The sequence below is a fragment of the Camellia sinensis genome, chromosome 2 (assembly GCF_055761805.1).
Source record: "Camellia sinensis isolate YWXY chromosome 2, ASM5576180v1, whole genome shotgun sequence".
NCBI lineage: Eukaryota > Viridiplantae > Streptophyta > Magnoliopsida > Ericales > Theaceae > Camellia > Camellia sinensis.
Genome location: NC_138962.1, coordinates 72,867,607 through 72,880,836, shown reverse-complemented (window position 1 = coordinate 72,880,836; position 13,230 = coordinate 72,867,607). Strand labels below are relative to the sequence as shown.

At 32.7% G+C, this 13,230-nt stretch overlaps 1 protein-coding gene and 1 long non-coding RNA gene across 2 annotated transcripts; one reads left to right on the top strand and one right to left on the bottom strand.

Moving 5' to 3' along the window:
- The first annotated feature begins 3,456 nt into the window (after positions 1-3,456).
- CRB (chloroplast RNA binding protein) lies at positions 3,457-9,017 on the top strand. The gene is made up of 10 exons (XM_028244937.2): positions 3,457-3,812; positions 4,662-4,796; positions 4,987-5,073; positions 5,175-5,265; positions 5,437-5,491; positions 6,005-6,065; positions 6,558-6,779; positions 7,353-7,469; positions 7,555-7,644; positions 8,675-9,017. The coding sequence occupies exons 1-10, from the start codon at positions 3,711-3,713 to the stop codon at positions 8,849-8,851; spliced, it is 1,137 nt and encodes a 378-aa protein (XP_028100738.2). The 5' UTR covers positions 3,457-3,710; the 3' UTR covers positions 8,852-9,017.
- Positions 7,557-8,686, bottom strand: LOC145820115 (uncharacterized). Its single transcript, XR_014361101.1, has 2 exons — positions 8,514-8,686; positions 7,557-8,284 (listed from the first exon to the last, which is right to left on the bottom strand). It is a non-coding gene; the product is annotated as an uncharacterized LOC145820115 (long non-coding RNA).
- Positions 9,018-13,230: the final 4,213 nt, after the last annotated feature.

Sequence of the window (13,230 nt, the reverse complement as noted above, 5' to 3'; positions counted from 1 at the left end):
CAGAAGACTACCACCTCGTCGGCTTCCATTACTGCTGCCAATTTCAATCCTACGATCAGTGCTTCATATTTTGCTTCATTGTTTGAGGCCTTAAACCCCAAACAAATAGATTGTTCTTACATTCGCCCATTTGGCGATACTAGTACTACTCTTGCCCCTGTTCCTTGATGGTTTGAACTCCCATCGACAAACAAGTGGAAGGAGTCGATGATGTAAATATCGCAGGGCTTGAGTTTATCTTCTTTCTTCTACTCTGCTGTGGGGTTTTTCATTCTTAGCTGGGTCTCTTCTTATTCCCCCAGATACCCTAAGCCGCGGCTCACCGGAGCCCGATGTGGGATGGCACCAGGTGTGAATTCGGCCACAAATTCAGCCAAAACCTGGCCCTTAATTACTGTTCTGAGCCTAAATTCTAGGTCATATTGGCCGAATACTACTGTCCATCTGGTTACTTTACCTGTCAAATCTCTTTGTTGTAAAAGGGACTTCAAGGGATGCTCAGTCAATACCACAATCTTGTGGGCTTGGAAGTAATGATTCAGCTTTTTGGAAGCCATCACTAAAGCCAGTGTCAATTTCTCCAGGGGCAAGTACCTGGTCTGTATGCCTACTAGGGTTTTACTCACATAGTATACTGTCCTTGGTTCTCCCTTCTCTTTTCTGGTTATCACTGCACTCACCGTGTGCTCCGAAACTGCCAAGTATAGGAATAGGTCATCTCCAGGTACTGGATTTGAGAGAACTGGAGCTATAGTCAGGTATTTTTTCAAGTCGGCCAAGGCGACTTCGCACTTCTCTGTCCACAAAAAATTTGTGGCTTTCTTTAATAAACTAAAAAATAGTTTACATTTATCTGAATTTCTGCTTATAAACCTATTGAGGGTTGCGGCCCTTCCTGTTAACATCTGTACTTGTTTTGCCGACGTTGGACTTTTCAAGTCCAAGATAGCCTTAATTTGATATGGGCTTGCCTCAATGCCCCTTATGGTAACCAAGTATCCTAAGAACTTACCAGATCCCAACTCCAAATGCACATTTTGAAGCATTGAGTCGGAGTCGATATGTTCTAAGGATGTTGAAAACTGCCTTCAAGTTGGCCAGATGATTCTCAAGTTCTTTGGTCTTCACGACCATGTCATTAATGTATACTTCTACTGTTTTGCCAATCAGATGTCTGAACATCTTGGTCACCAATCTCTTGTGGGTTGCTCCTGCATTTTTCAACCCGAAAGACATCACTCTGTAGCAATATAGCCCTTTTAGAGTGATAAATACAGTCTTCTCCTTATCAGGGGGGTACATTGCTATTTGATGGTACCCCCTGTAAGCATCCAGAAAGCTCATCCTTCCATGCCCTGAAGGGAAATCCATTAATTAATCGATCTTAAGGAGTGGGAAACTGTCTTTGAGACAAGCCTCTCATTCTGTTCCCAAAGGATGAGGGGAACACCTTGCAAAGCAACGGTTCGTTCCCGGTATATAGTGCCATTGAGTTCAAATATAAGCCGATGTAAAAGTTAGGATCGGACTTATTTTCGTATATCTGGAATCTCAGCATGTGGAACCGTTTTGGGTCTTCAAACTTATCCAATTCTACTGAGAATGGCGTTCTCGGCTCGACCGGAGATGTGATCTCGGCATCTTGTCGCTTCCTCTGGAGGTAGTCCCTCAAATCCTTCTTAGTCCATCCAGGAGCTCGGCTGTCAACGGATTTCAGTCTTTTTGGTGCGTTGCTCCTGGTGTCGTTATGAGTCCTCTTGGACCTCCCTTCATTCATCGTGTTAAAACAAAGCTCTTTCCCTTGAATATGCTGATGTTTCTTGACATAAGTTTCCTTGGCACGTGGTATCTTCTGAGACTCTCCTCTCATCAATTCTCCTCGCCCGACCTTCCGTGAAGGCCGATGCAAATGCTCCTTTGCCTTGTCATGTTGAGGAAATGCAGGGATTGCTTTCTGCCCGCCTTTTTGGGCATCGTTCTAGGCCTCTAGAATCGGCGTGTCCTCCAATGGCAACGGTGGCTGCATGACGTTGTTCTGCATCATGAAGTTGACAACCGATTGTAGGTTTGCCAATTTGTTTGCCATCCCATTCATCTCGCCATCCTTCCTCAGGTATCTATCTTTCTATACTTGGAGGTCGCTTTCGTTGTAATACTCGCCTCAGCTTGCCTTCTTTGGTACGTCTCCTTCTTGGCCGACGTTATTTTCCCGGGATTTTGTTCCCGGGGTTGTTCATCACAATTCTCTTCCTCTACATTAGGATCGGTGTGTTTGCCACTTCCACTAGGGATATCGTCCCCGACCTTTTCTTTCTGCCCGTTGTTGGCCATCTATTCTTTTTACGTTCCCACAGACAGTGCCAAATTGTGGGTGTTGATTTTTGACCACACAACCAAATAGGAAATACTCAGCAGGAGAGCACCGGCAGAATAGATTAAGCCCGAACAACCTGTCACAGAAAGATAAGAGTTCGGCAGTGATTCGTCCACCCAGGGGCACTCCGCCGATCAAGTCAATAATTATCCTCCAAAGATAGCCAATAGTGCTAAACTCATTAGACAGAGTATAAAAAGCATACCTTAGACCCACGAAGTTGCCTTACTTTTATAGCCAGCACTAACTTGATCCCTGTAGAAGCCTAGCTTCAATGAACTTTGGCTCAATACTTATTTTGGACTCCCAGCTAGACTATGATAAATTCCCTAAGAGCTTTATCTTTATCCAGACTAAGATCATCCTCAATTCTAGGACTCCTGTCCCTTATCCACTCATCTCAAATTTCTGTATCTCCGTAGATAACCTCGCCCTAGCCGAGATTACCTTAACGTCATGACCAAGACACATGGCACTCCGGCTGACACTCCGGTATCACCTTGTCCACATGCTGTTATTTCACAAAATACGTCCCCACATTGTGTATGTGTATGTGTATTTTTTATTAGTTCATTTAATATGTACTCTATTTTTTGTAGCAATAAAATGTTAATGTAAATTAGAGTAACATGTTACTGTAAAATAGAGTAACATGTTACTATTTATGTCAATTTTGATAAATTTTTTTATTTTTTTATTTTTTAAGAATTTCATAGTCAACATAGATTATATTTGATAGATCTTGATAAAAGGATTCTAAAAATATTAATTTTATTAAAAATCGACATTTAAATCAAAAGTTATATTATTTTAAAATTTAAAATTTAAAATATTAAATTACTCAATAAATATATTTTGATAATAGTATTATATGTTGAACTTTTCAATTTTTTTTTTCTTAAGACTTTGTTAATGTATTTAAGTTTTATTATCAAAAGATTTTTACCAAATCCCTTTTTTCTATTATACCTTCAGTTTTGTAGGAATACGTATAGCAATCTTTGTTTTTTCTTTCTTCCAAAAGGGGCCCTAAGAGGACTAGTGGGAGTGTGGGTATAATAGTCTTTTTAACCAGGAACAGAAGGAGAGGCATAATAGCTTTTGTTAGAATGAGAGGCTGTTGTGATCAAATGTGTGGGGTGGGGGATACAAGTTATAACAAGGAAGTTTGGAGGAGTGGCTGATGAGTGGGTCACTGTCTTATCCTAATTGTAAGAATGAGAGACAGCCAAAAAATTAAGAAACAAGAGATGGTTAGCAGCCTCACAACCCTTCAAATTTCAGTTTCAAAACATTCATCATCATCAACAACTACCTCCAAAGGAGAGGAGGCATCATGGCTAGGCTTGTGGTGCTCCAGCACAAACAACCTTCTCTCTCTCTCCTTCCTTCTTCTCTCTCTGATTTCAATGGCATCAGATTGAACACCTCTATTCAGGTACCCCTCTCTCTCCTCCCAATCTAGTTTGGTAGAACTATTGTGTGTGCCTCTCTGTGTTTTTATTTAATGTTTCAACTGTTGAACCCAAATGAGTTTAACTGAAATGCTTGGGTAAATCACTAAGTGGGGTTAACTGGGTCAAATTGTAAGCATCTCATATTAGCCAATTGAACCATTACTACACTCTTTCACATGTTGAGTTCAGCTTTAGGCAATTGAGTATAATCAGCACCTTAAAAAAGAAAAGAAAAGAAAAAACAAAGGCATTAAAATTAGCATAATAGGACAGATGGTTTGGTCATGAACAATGAAAACCTATAGATGTAACCATAAGGAAGGTGGATGTGATCACCACATATGAAAATGTAAGGCATACGAATTTGTTTAATCTAACTGAGAATATAGCCTTTGACAAAGAAAAATGACGAAAATATATTCAAATACCCCACTTGATTGAGAAACAAGGCTTAATTTCATTTGGTTTGGTTTGGTTTTGTTTGATTTAGGAGAAAAGCAAAACCCATCATGATCTAAGATTGGTGACTGACAGTGATACATAATTTTGCCTATCAAGAGCACGATGAGTTTGTTCTATGTGATGTGCACATTTATTCAAAACTTAATGAAGTTAATGCCTCTCATCAGTTTTATTAGCAAACAAATTAGTTGGCTTATTTAGGCATCATTTGTTGGCGTGTTTTAGAAGAAAAAATTTCTGCTTCCGAATGCAAGATCTGGCTGATTTTTGTTATAGGAGTTGAGAATCACACACACTGCACATGTCTTACTCAATGTTTCTAGCAATTTATGTATTTCTTAATTTATTAATATCCATATCTCATGTAGTATAAAAGAAAGGTATGGCAATCAAAAGGAGCGTTACACGTTTCAGCATCAAGTGCCAAGAAAATCCTGATAATGGGAGGGACTCGGTTTATTGGTGTGTTTTTGTCAAGACTTCTTGTAAAAGAAGGCCACCAGGTATGAACTCTTCTCTTTACATTTTAACATTTACATGTACTGATTTTCTTTTCCCAATTGTTTTAACTTTCTTAACCATCTTTGCTACCTTATGGCATGCAATTAAAATCGGGTCGACAAATTACTACACAGATTTATAGTTGATGACGTCTTTGACTTTTTAATAAACAAATTTTATGTCAAAATGCAGGTGACTTTGTTCACAAGAGGAAAAGCTCCCATCACCCAACAATTGCCTGGTGAATCAGAGAAGGATTATGCTGATTTTTCTTCCAAGGTTATTAATTATGACATATACACTGGAAAATTCTATTGGCCTTTTTGATCAGTTTCATATTTTTCTTTGTTGAGGAATGAAATATTGTATTCTAAGTGTAGATCTTGCACTTGAAAGGAGACAGGAAGGACTTTGAATTTGTGAAAGCCAATCTCTCAGTTGAAGGCTTTGATGTTGTTTATGATATTAATGGTATGCATTGCAATAACTTTTTGCTCCTTATGCAATTCACACAATGTGTACTTCCCTTCCATTACTACAATTAAAGAATTTTCTTTTGGTTCTATCTGGACGAAAGATATAATGTTTATTTTCTTTTGTATTTTAAGTTTCTTTTAATGAATGTCTTTGGCATATCTTCAGGAAGAGAGGCAGAAGAGGTGGCGCCCATTTTGGATGCATTACCGAATCTAGAACAGTAAGCTATGAATGGTCTAATCTCAAATATGATATCCAATTTCACAAGATATGCAATTATGTCAGATGATGAGGGTGGATTGTGCTTTGGTATTTGTCATCAAGCATTTAGTTTTGGTCTTCTTTTGGTTCTGCTCCTGGTTAAGAATCTAAAAAATTCTAAAAGAAATATTTTCAAAATTTGAAGGGACAAAAGTACATCATACCTAGTAGAAAATGATCAAAGTGGACATCATTTTGAATTTTTCTGCCGTTAAAACACATCTCTCAATCTTGTTGGCCTCTTTTCAGATGCACAAAAATATTTGAAAGTTAAATTGAGCAAGATAAGCATAAGAGGTGAGATAAAGAAGCATCAATTTGCATGGTTTTGGCATCTCCAAAGGGCAGCATAATTAGTTCCATGGAAAAATATGAGATCTATGATTGGGAGCACTGCCCTACGCTCAGACAGATTACTGAAATTGATGCTTTTCTTTTTCCAATAGTAATTTAAAATTCTGCTGCATCTCAGGTACATATACTGCTCTTCAGCTGGTGTTTATCTCAAATCCGATCTTTTACCACATTTTGAGGTCAGTTTGTTAGAATTTTCTCTCATTATGGGCCAATCTGTCAATTATTTTTGTTTTGTGAAAAACTGGATTGGTTGTTGCTCCGTCAAACGAAGGCATACTGGTCAACCCATCTGACGGCTAGCGATCGGATTTACATGGGATTATGGTGCACCTTAGTTACACCTTGGCCGTGGTGTAAGATACTTGTGATAAGTGTCTGTTTAGATTTTGGATTTGCGTAGAGATTTGTGTAGGGAAAGGAAATGTGGAGGGAAATGTGAATGCAATAGAAGCTAATTTTATTTCAGATTTCCCTTTTCTTTTCTTTTCCTTCCGCAAATATTTACAAAAATCCATGATCGAAACACAACCTATGAGTCCATGATGGAATTACTCTTAAGGATAACACACTATATAAGACGGTCTGGTCCCTACTCTCACATAACAAGTTCTCAACCCTTTGTTCATACACTTTTCTTTTACTTCTTACTCCTTGGTGCCTTGTGGTAGACCGATGCAGTTGATCCAAAGAGCAGGCATAAGGGAAAGCTTGAGACTGAGAGCTTATTGAAATTAAGGGATGTTAATTGGACTTCTATAAGACCAGTCTACATCTATGGTCCACTGAACTACAATCCTGTTGAAGAGTGGTTCTTCCACCGGTTGAAAGCAGGTCGACCGATTCCAGTTCCCAGCTCAGGAATACAAATAACCCAGCTTGGGCATGTAAAGGTAGGAAATTTATTTTTCGCAATTCAATATCCTAATGTTATATGTTAAGAAGCATAGACACTTTTAAGAAGGTAAAGTGTCATGTCGGACAACAACATGACCTGACAAAACACTCGTCTAACACTTAGACATATATGAAATACACTATAATTTTAAATAAAATAACTTGGAATTCAATGATCAAAAAAATAATGTAAATTTATATCTATTTTTCTCTTTAGACTACAAAAAGTATTTGGTGTGAACTTCAAACATTTCTGTCACTAACATAGTGAGTGATTGCATAACTTAATCAAAAAACTGGAACGACTTCTTTGTTGGGGTAAGTTGTAAAGAGCTGTTTTGAGTAGTGAAATGTTAAGGTTGCACTGTGTTCATTCTGCTTCGCTTTTTTTCCCCCGGAAAGAAATCTGTGATTGCTTTGGAAATCAATTCAAAGTTCAGTGTCTATACACTTTTAATTTGCTTCAAAACTGGCCAAACACCCCTGGCCAGCATCACATAATCACCGACTTTTTATGTTTTATTGTTTTATAAAACATCTCTAATACAATTGAGTTGAAAAAATCTCAGGATTTGGCAATGGCTTTTATTCAAGTTCTTGGTAATGAAAAAGCCAGCAAGCAAGTATTCAACATCTCTGGAGACAAATACGTCACATTCGATGGATTAGCAAAGGCATGCGCAAAGGTATTTTGCCAATATATATCTCTATAGCAATAAATATAACATAATTTATTGAAAGATGAAGTCACTACTGATGTATTTCCTACAGGCTGCTGGATTCCCTGAGCCTGAGATTATTCACTATAACCCGAAGGAGTTTGATTTTGGTAAAAAGAAATCATTTCCCTTCCGTGACCAGGTATGTCTGATGCATAAATTACAGTTCCATTGTTGGTTACATGAAATTATTAAGAAATGTCTCATTTATAAGATATTATTCACTACATAAAGACAATTTGGAATTTTTAGATAGGGTTCCTTTAGTTCTGGAAGGCAGAAATTCATTTCCGGTGTGTTTGGTTGGGGGATTTGGGAAAGGATTTGGAAAGGGAAAGGGAAAGGGAAAGGGAAAAAATGTGTGAAATTAGGTGAAATATATGTATATTTTATTCATTTCACCTAACTTTTCCCTTTTCCTTTCCAAATCCCTCCTCAAATCCCCCAATCAAACACAACATTAGGACTTTTATGCTTTCATGAAAACAACTTATCTGTAACCTTTACCGTGGGACTCCCTCCTTTAATGATAAATATTTTGAATGAAAGTTCTGCTGAAAAACATTGAAAAATGAAACATTTTATCATAATTTAATATGAAGAAAAGACTACTCATAGTTGTTGTTTTCTATCAATATCATTGTGATCATATATTGTCATCACATTTAAAAGTCACAGCAAGAAGGTTTGGTAACAGAGAGTTAATATTTCTTCTCATATTGAAGCAAAATTATTGATGACTTGCATCCAAATTTTTGGTGAAGAGAGCTTCATTGAACACACTTAGGCCATGTTTGTTTGGGTGGACATGAGCTTGGGATTAGACTAATAGTCCAATAAAATTATTAATCCGATGTTTGGTTAAATAATTGAAGGTTAAATAATTGAAGTACGGACTAATTATTTTAAACTTGGCTATTAGTTAAAATAGGATACATAATCCAACGGATTCGTAGTCCTAGGACTATTAGTCATGAGAATATTAATCCAGTCCGCCCAAACAAACATGGCCTTATGCTCTTGGATATGTTGTCAAGATTTTGTTGATGAGACAGTCTTGGTTGTATTGTAGATGGCAGATGATTTTCTTAGGAATAAAGAGGATCGTCTGTTTATTATATTACACTCTTATTCCTAACAATATCATAATTTTTCATGATAAAATTGTGCAGCATTTCTTTGCATCGGTTGACAAGGCAAAGAGTGAGCTTGGTTGGAAACCAGAATTTGACTTGGTGGGAGGTCTCGCCGACTCCTACAACCTAGACTTTGGTAGAGGAACATTCAGGAAAGAGGCTGATTTCTCAACAGATGACCTGATTCTTGGCAAGACTCTTGTTCTTACCTAGATCATTTCATTTCTTCTCAGTTTTTTTTTTTTCTTTACTCATTTTTCAATTTTTTCTTCAGCCTCCTGTCCATTTGGGATTAACAAATCCTAGGCTTTTGTAATGACCACGATGTCAAAAACTAAAAAATTAAATGTTAAACGTTATTTAAGAATGTGACTTGAAATTTTTTTTTTTAAAAATATAGTTGTGCTACTCTTCCTTTTTTTGTGTTGGGAATTATTCTCATAGTGAAAAGATTATAATTGTAAGTCCTTTTTTTTGCACTTTGATAGGCGAGTTTGGTTTTTTCACTCACTTGATTAGTTCTTACAAGTCAATTTTTAATACTCTGATAGGCAAATGTGATTTTGTTCACCCACTTAAATCTACTGCTTTAAGTGGGATCTACTACTTTGGGGAGAACCAATTAGGTGGGTGAATTTTGCCAAGAATTTAGAATACCAAACCAGCTAATTTCACTCTTATTTTTTATTTATTTTTATTTTTATATATGGTATCAATTGGATGGGATACAAAATTAGGAGTTATTTAGGATTTCTGGAAACGTCATCTGATAATGACTTCTTGGCTATTGTTGTTTCTTTACGGTTGTTTGAGAAGTTGCTATTTTAGTAAACTATTTTAGTTTTTAGTTATTTTAAGAGGTTAAAATTTTTGTGTTTAGAAAGATAGTTAAATTTTTTTGTAGTTAGATGTAATGTTTGTGGGATAAAAAGTGAAATGATTATGGGTTTGATATGACATTTTGTCTTATTGACTATTTTAGTCTATTTTATTTTTTAGAATTATTTTAGCTAAAAAAACCAAAAAAGCGTGTAAAAAAATTGATTTTTTTTTTTCTCTTTTACTTTTTACAAAATAGCGTGTAAAAAAATAAAAAGAATATATTAACTTTTTGACAAATTTAACTTGCTCCTGAACAAGACCTAACATCGAATTACAAACCCTCCTGTCATATGTATTCGTGGTTGGTTTGGCTAAAATTAGAAAGTTAAAAAAAAAAAAAAACAAAAAACAAAAAACAAAAAACAAAAAAGTTAGATAGCTTAATCTTAGCCCATTGTCTATGGTCTATTTATTTTAGAGCCCCAATTGTCTAAAAGACCAAAAATAGGCTTTAATATTTGTCTTGAGATTTAAAAAATTCATGAGCTACTACCATTTTTTTAATTATGTGTTCTTAATAATCCAAAATTGTATCTAAAGAATCCTCACTAATTTATCAATAGTTTAATCTTATATACTAATTTCATATATTTTCTAAAATGCTCCAACAAATAAAATGGGATAAATTACATTGACCTCTTTCGATTTAAAAAAAATATATATAATAAACTTTACAAGTTTGACATTATTATGTTAGGCTCTTTTAAAATTTTAATTCTTGTAACACTTGGCCTCATTTTTATTAAAAATTCGTTTGTTATGTGAATAAAAAATGCAACAGTGTTGGGACTCCCAGCATCCCCACCTCCACGTGGGGCTCTATGATGGCAAGACAAAAAAAAAAAAAAAAAAAAAAATTCAGCCAATGAAAAAACAGTGGGGGGTGCTGCGGGTCACCCCCACTGGGGGCTTCAGTCATTTTCCTAAAAAATGATATTGTCATCTCTTTTACATTAAAATATATATTTTACTTTATATTTCTTTGTACTTTTATATCATTTGTACTAGCATATTACCCGTGTTATGCATGGATATAAATGAATAATCAAAAATTAGTTTCTAAATTAAAATAATAATATAAAAAATATTTACAATATGTAGTAAAAATGATTTTTAATCAATTAAATTTTATTTATTTTTATCAAAGTTACATGTAAGAGAATATTTTTATTTTGATTTCATTAATTGTGTTCTAAGTTCTTAATAAAAAACTGCATGTCATAATTTAATTAGTAAAAATTAAATAATAAATTACAAAAATTATATTTACAACAAAATATAAATACATTTCATTTTATAAGTTTTTTAATTTTAATTTACATTTTATTCATTTGTTGACAATTTACATTTGTTAATATACTAATTGTTTTCTTATTTTGTAAAGACTAAAAATTTGTCTTCTCAAAATTATAAATGTCGTATGTCATAACTCTTATGTAAAAATGGATTGGATTGACTTGTGGCGTTGGACTTGATATTAGAAGTGACTTATAAGTTACTCGACTCAATATTTATACCAACGTGACTTTCATCTAATCATTAAAAATTGTCTTTATCGATTCATGACTGGTATGAGTTTGTTTGGGGGTTCCAATATTAGATTAAATATTAAAAATTAGCTTAGAAAATCTAATTTGAGTCTATTTTTTCAACAATTATTGGGTTAAGCCTACAATACATCATATTTTAATAACTTAATATCATAAATAAAAAAATAAAAAAAACTTAATGTTTACGGTGTTTTTTGTCAATTAATAAAAAAATTATAAATATTTAGAGAATTACATTTGAACAAATTCTAACATAAAAAATTTACTTTAACACTTTAAGACCTACACATTTTCTTTGATGATAGCAACTAAAATAAATTTCAATCATTATCATATAGAGAGACATGTCTGATAAGAATTTGTAATATACAATTTTAAAAAGTAATATTAATTCAAAAATTTCAGTATGGAAATATGTACCCAATTTTATGTTATATTTGATTCATAGATTTGGGTAGAAATTTGAAATGAGAAATAAAAAAAGATAGGTGAAATGTCAATGAAATATAACTGCATTTTATCTAATTTCACACACTTTTGTTATTTTCATTGTCAAAATTTCTATCCAAAATCATGAACCAAGCACAACATCAATACTTGAAAGGAGTTTTGGATCTTTTATTGTATTGATATACATTATCTAAAATTTTTTTTATATAATATTTGGTAGGAGAAATAAGTTTTTAAAATGGATAATCAATCACATTATAAAGGAATAAAAGTTAGCTGATAAAAGATTTTTTACTTATTTAAAAAATTAAACATTAAGAGAAATAATTTATGCAAGATGTGAATTGATTCTTATATTTTAATGGTATAAAAATCTAAAATTTAAAACTGATCATTTTTACATTTCTAAATTTAAAATTTTAAATGGATTAATTAATTTTCTTTTTGAATATGTAAATTAAGGCATGATAATAATTTTTTTTTAAAAAAATGATTCAATAAAAGTTAGAATATTTTTTAAATTTTTTTTAAAACTAATTATTTAATTTTTTTCTTTCAAATTTCTAAATTTAAATTTCTAAATAGATTGACTAACTTTTCTATTAAAATGTGTAAATCAATGCACCATAAGAAATTTTTTTTTAATGATTCAATAAAAGTTAGCCATTTTTTAATTATTTAAAAAATAAGAATTATAGAAACATAGTACGAGAGTTTCGAGTTTCATAAGACTCTTCTCAATAAAAACTCTATTTTTCTTAATATATAGTATAAATTAATTTTAATTTCTTTAACTTTACTAAAATAAAATTTAATATAATTATATTAAAATTATAAAATTAATTAGTGTGTTTGGTTTGAGTTTTTTGGATTAAGTTTTTTAAAATTTGAGTTTTTTTGATTTTCGTGTTTTTTTTTAGTGAATATTTTTAAAATTTTAAACATTTTTTTTTTGTTTTTTTAGATACACCTTACATAGATATATCTAAAAAGTAAAAAAATTGTGAAAAAATATTTTAAAAAATTAATAAATACATAAAAATATAAAAAATATATTGAATTCTTGTATTTTTTTTTGTATTTTTGGTATTTAGTGAATTTTTAAAAGATTTTTTTTTATAATCTTTTTACTTTTTAGGTGTAGTTATGTTAAGTGTGTCTAAAAAGTAAAAAAAAAATTACTTAAAATATTAAAAAAATCAATAAAAACAAAAAAATACAAAAAATAAATAAAAAAAAAAAACTAAGCAAGCTGAATATTTTTTTTCCGAATATTAAGATGTGTGTGTAATATAGTTAATAAAATAACTCAAAAGAATATATTAACGAATATTCCAGTAAAGGTAGAGTCGTTGGTCAAAAAGCCCCCAACTACCATTAGCCAACTGTAATCACCTTATCTAAACCCCAATTAGTCAATTGGGAGATTTAAAAATGTAAAATATATATAAAAAATAAAATAAAATATAAATATAAATATATTTTATTAATATTGACCTAATTTTTTAAATTTCTTTCTAAATTTCTTTTTAAACCCTCTAAACAAACAGCGTAAATCTGTGCGCACAACCACACAATCTCAATCAAAGCTTTAAAAAAACAGAAAGTGTAAAGAAGTGACAAAATGATTTTTCAAAACAAGGCCACGTAGCAAATCACCGTCCTCTTAATGTGATAGAGACACGTGCCGCGTTGACGACGGCGAGAGTG

Bases quoted from the DNA above. Each gene is read 5' to 3' on its own strand.
- CRB (XM_028244937.2), top strand. From the start codon at position 3,711: ATGGCTAGGCTTGTGGTGCTCCAGCACAAACAACCTTCTCTCTCTCTC. The intron at 7,470-7,554 runs GTATTTTGCCAA...TATTTCCTACAG, and splicing joins TAGCAAAGGCATGCGCAAAG to GCTGCTGGATTCCCTGAGCC. The intron at 7,645-8,674 runs GTATGTCTGATG...AAAATTGTGCAG, and splicing joins CATTTCCCTTCCGTGACCAG to CATTTCTTTGCATCGGTTGA.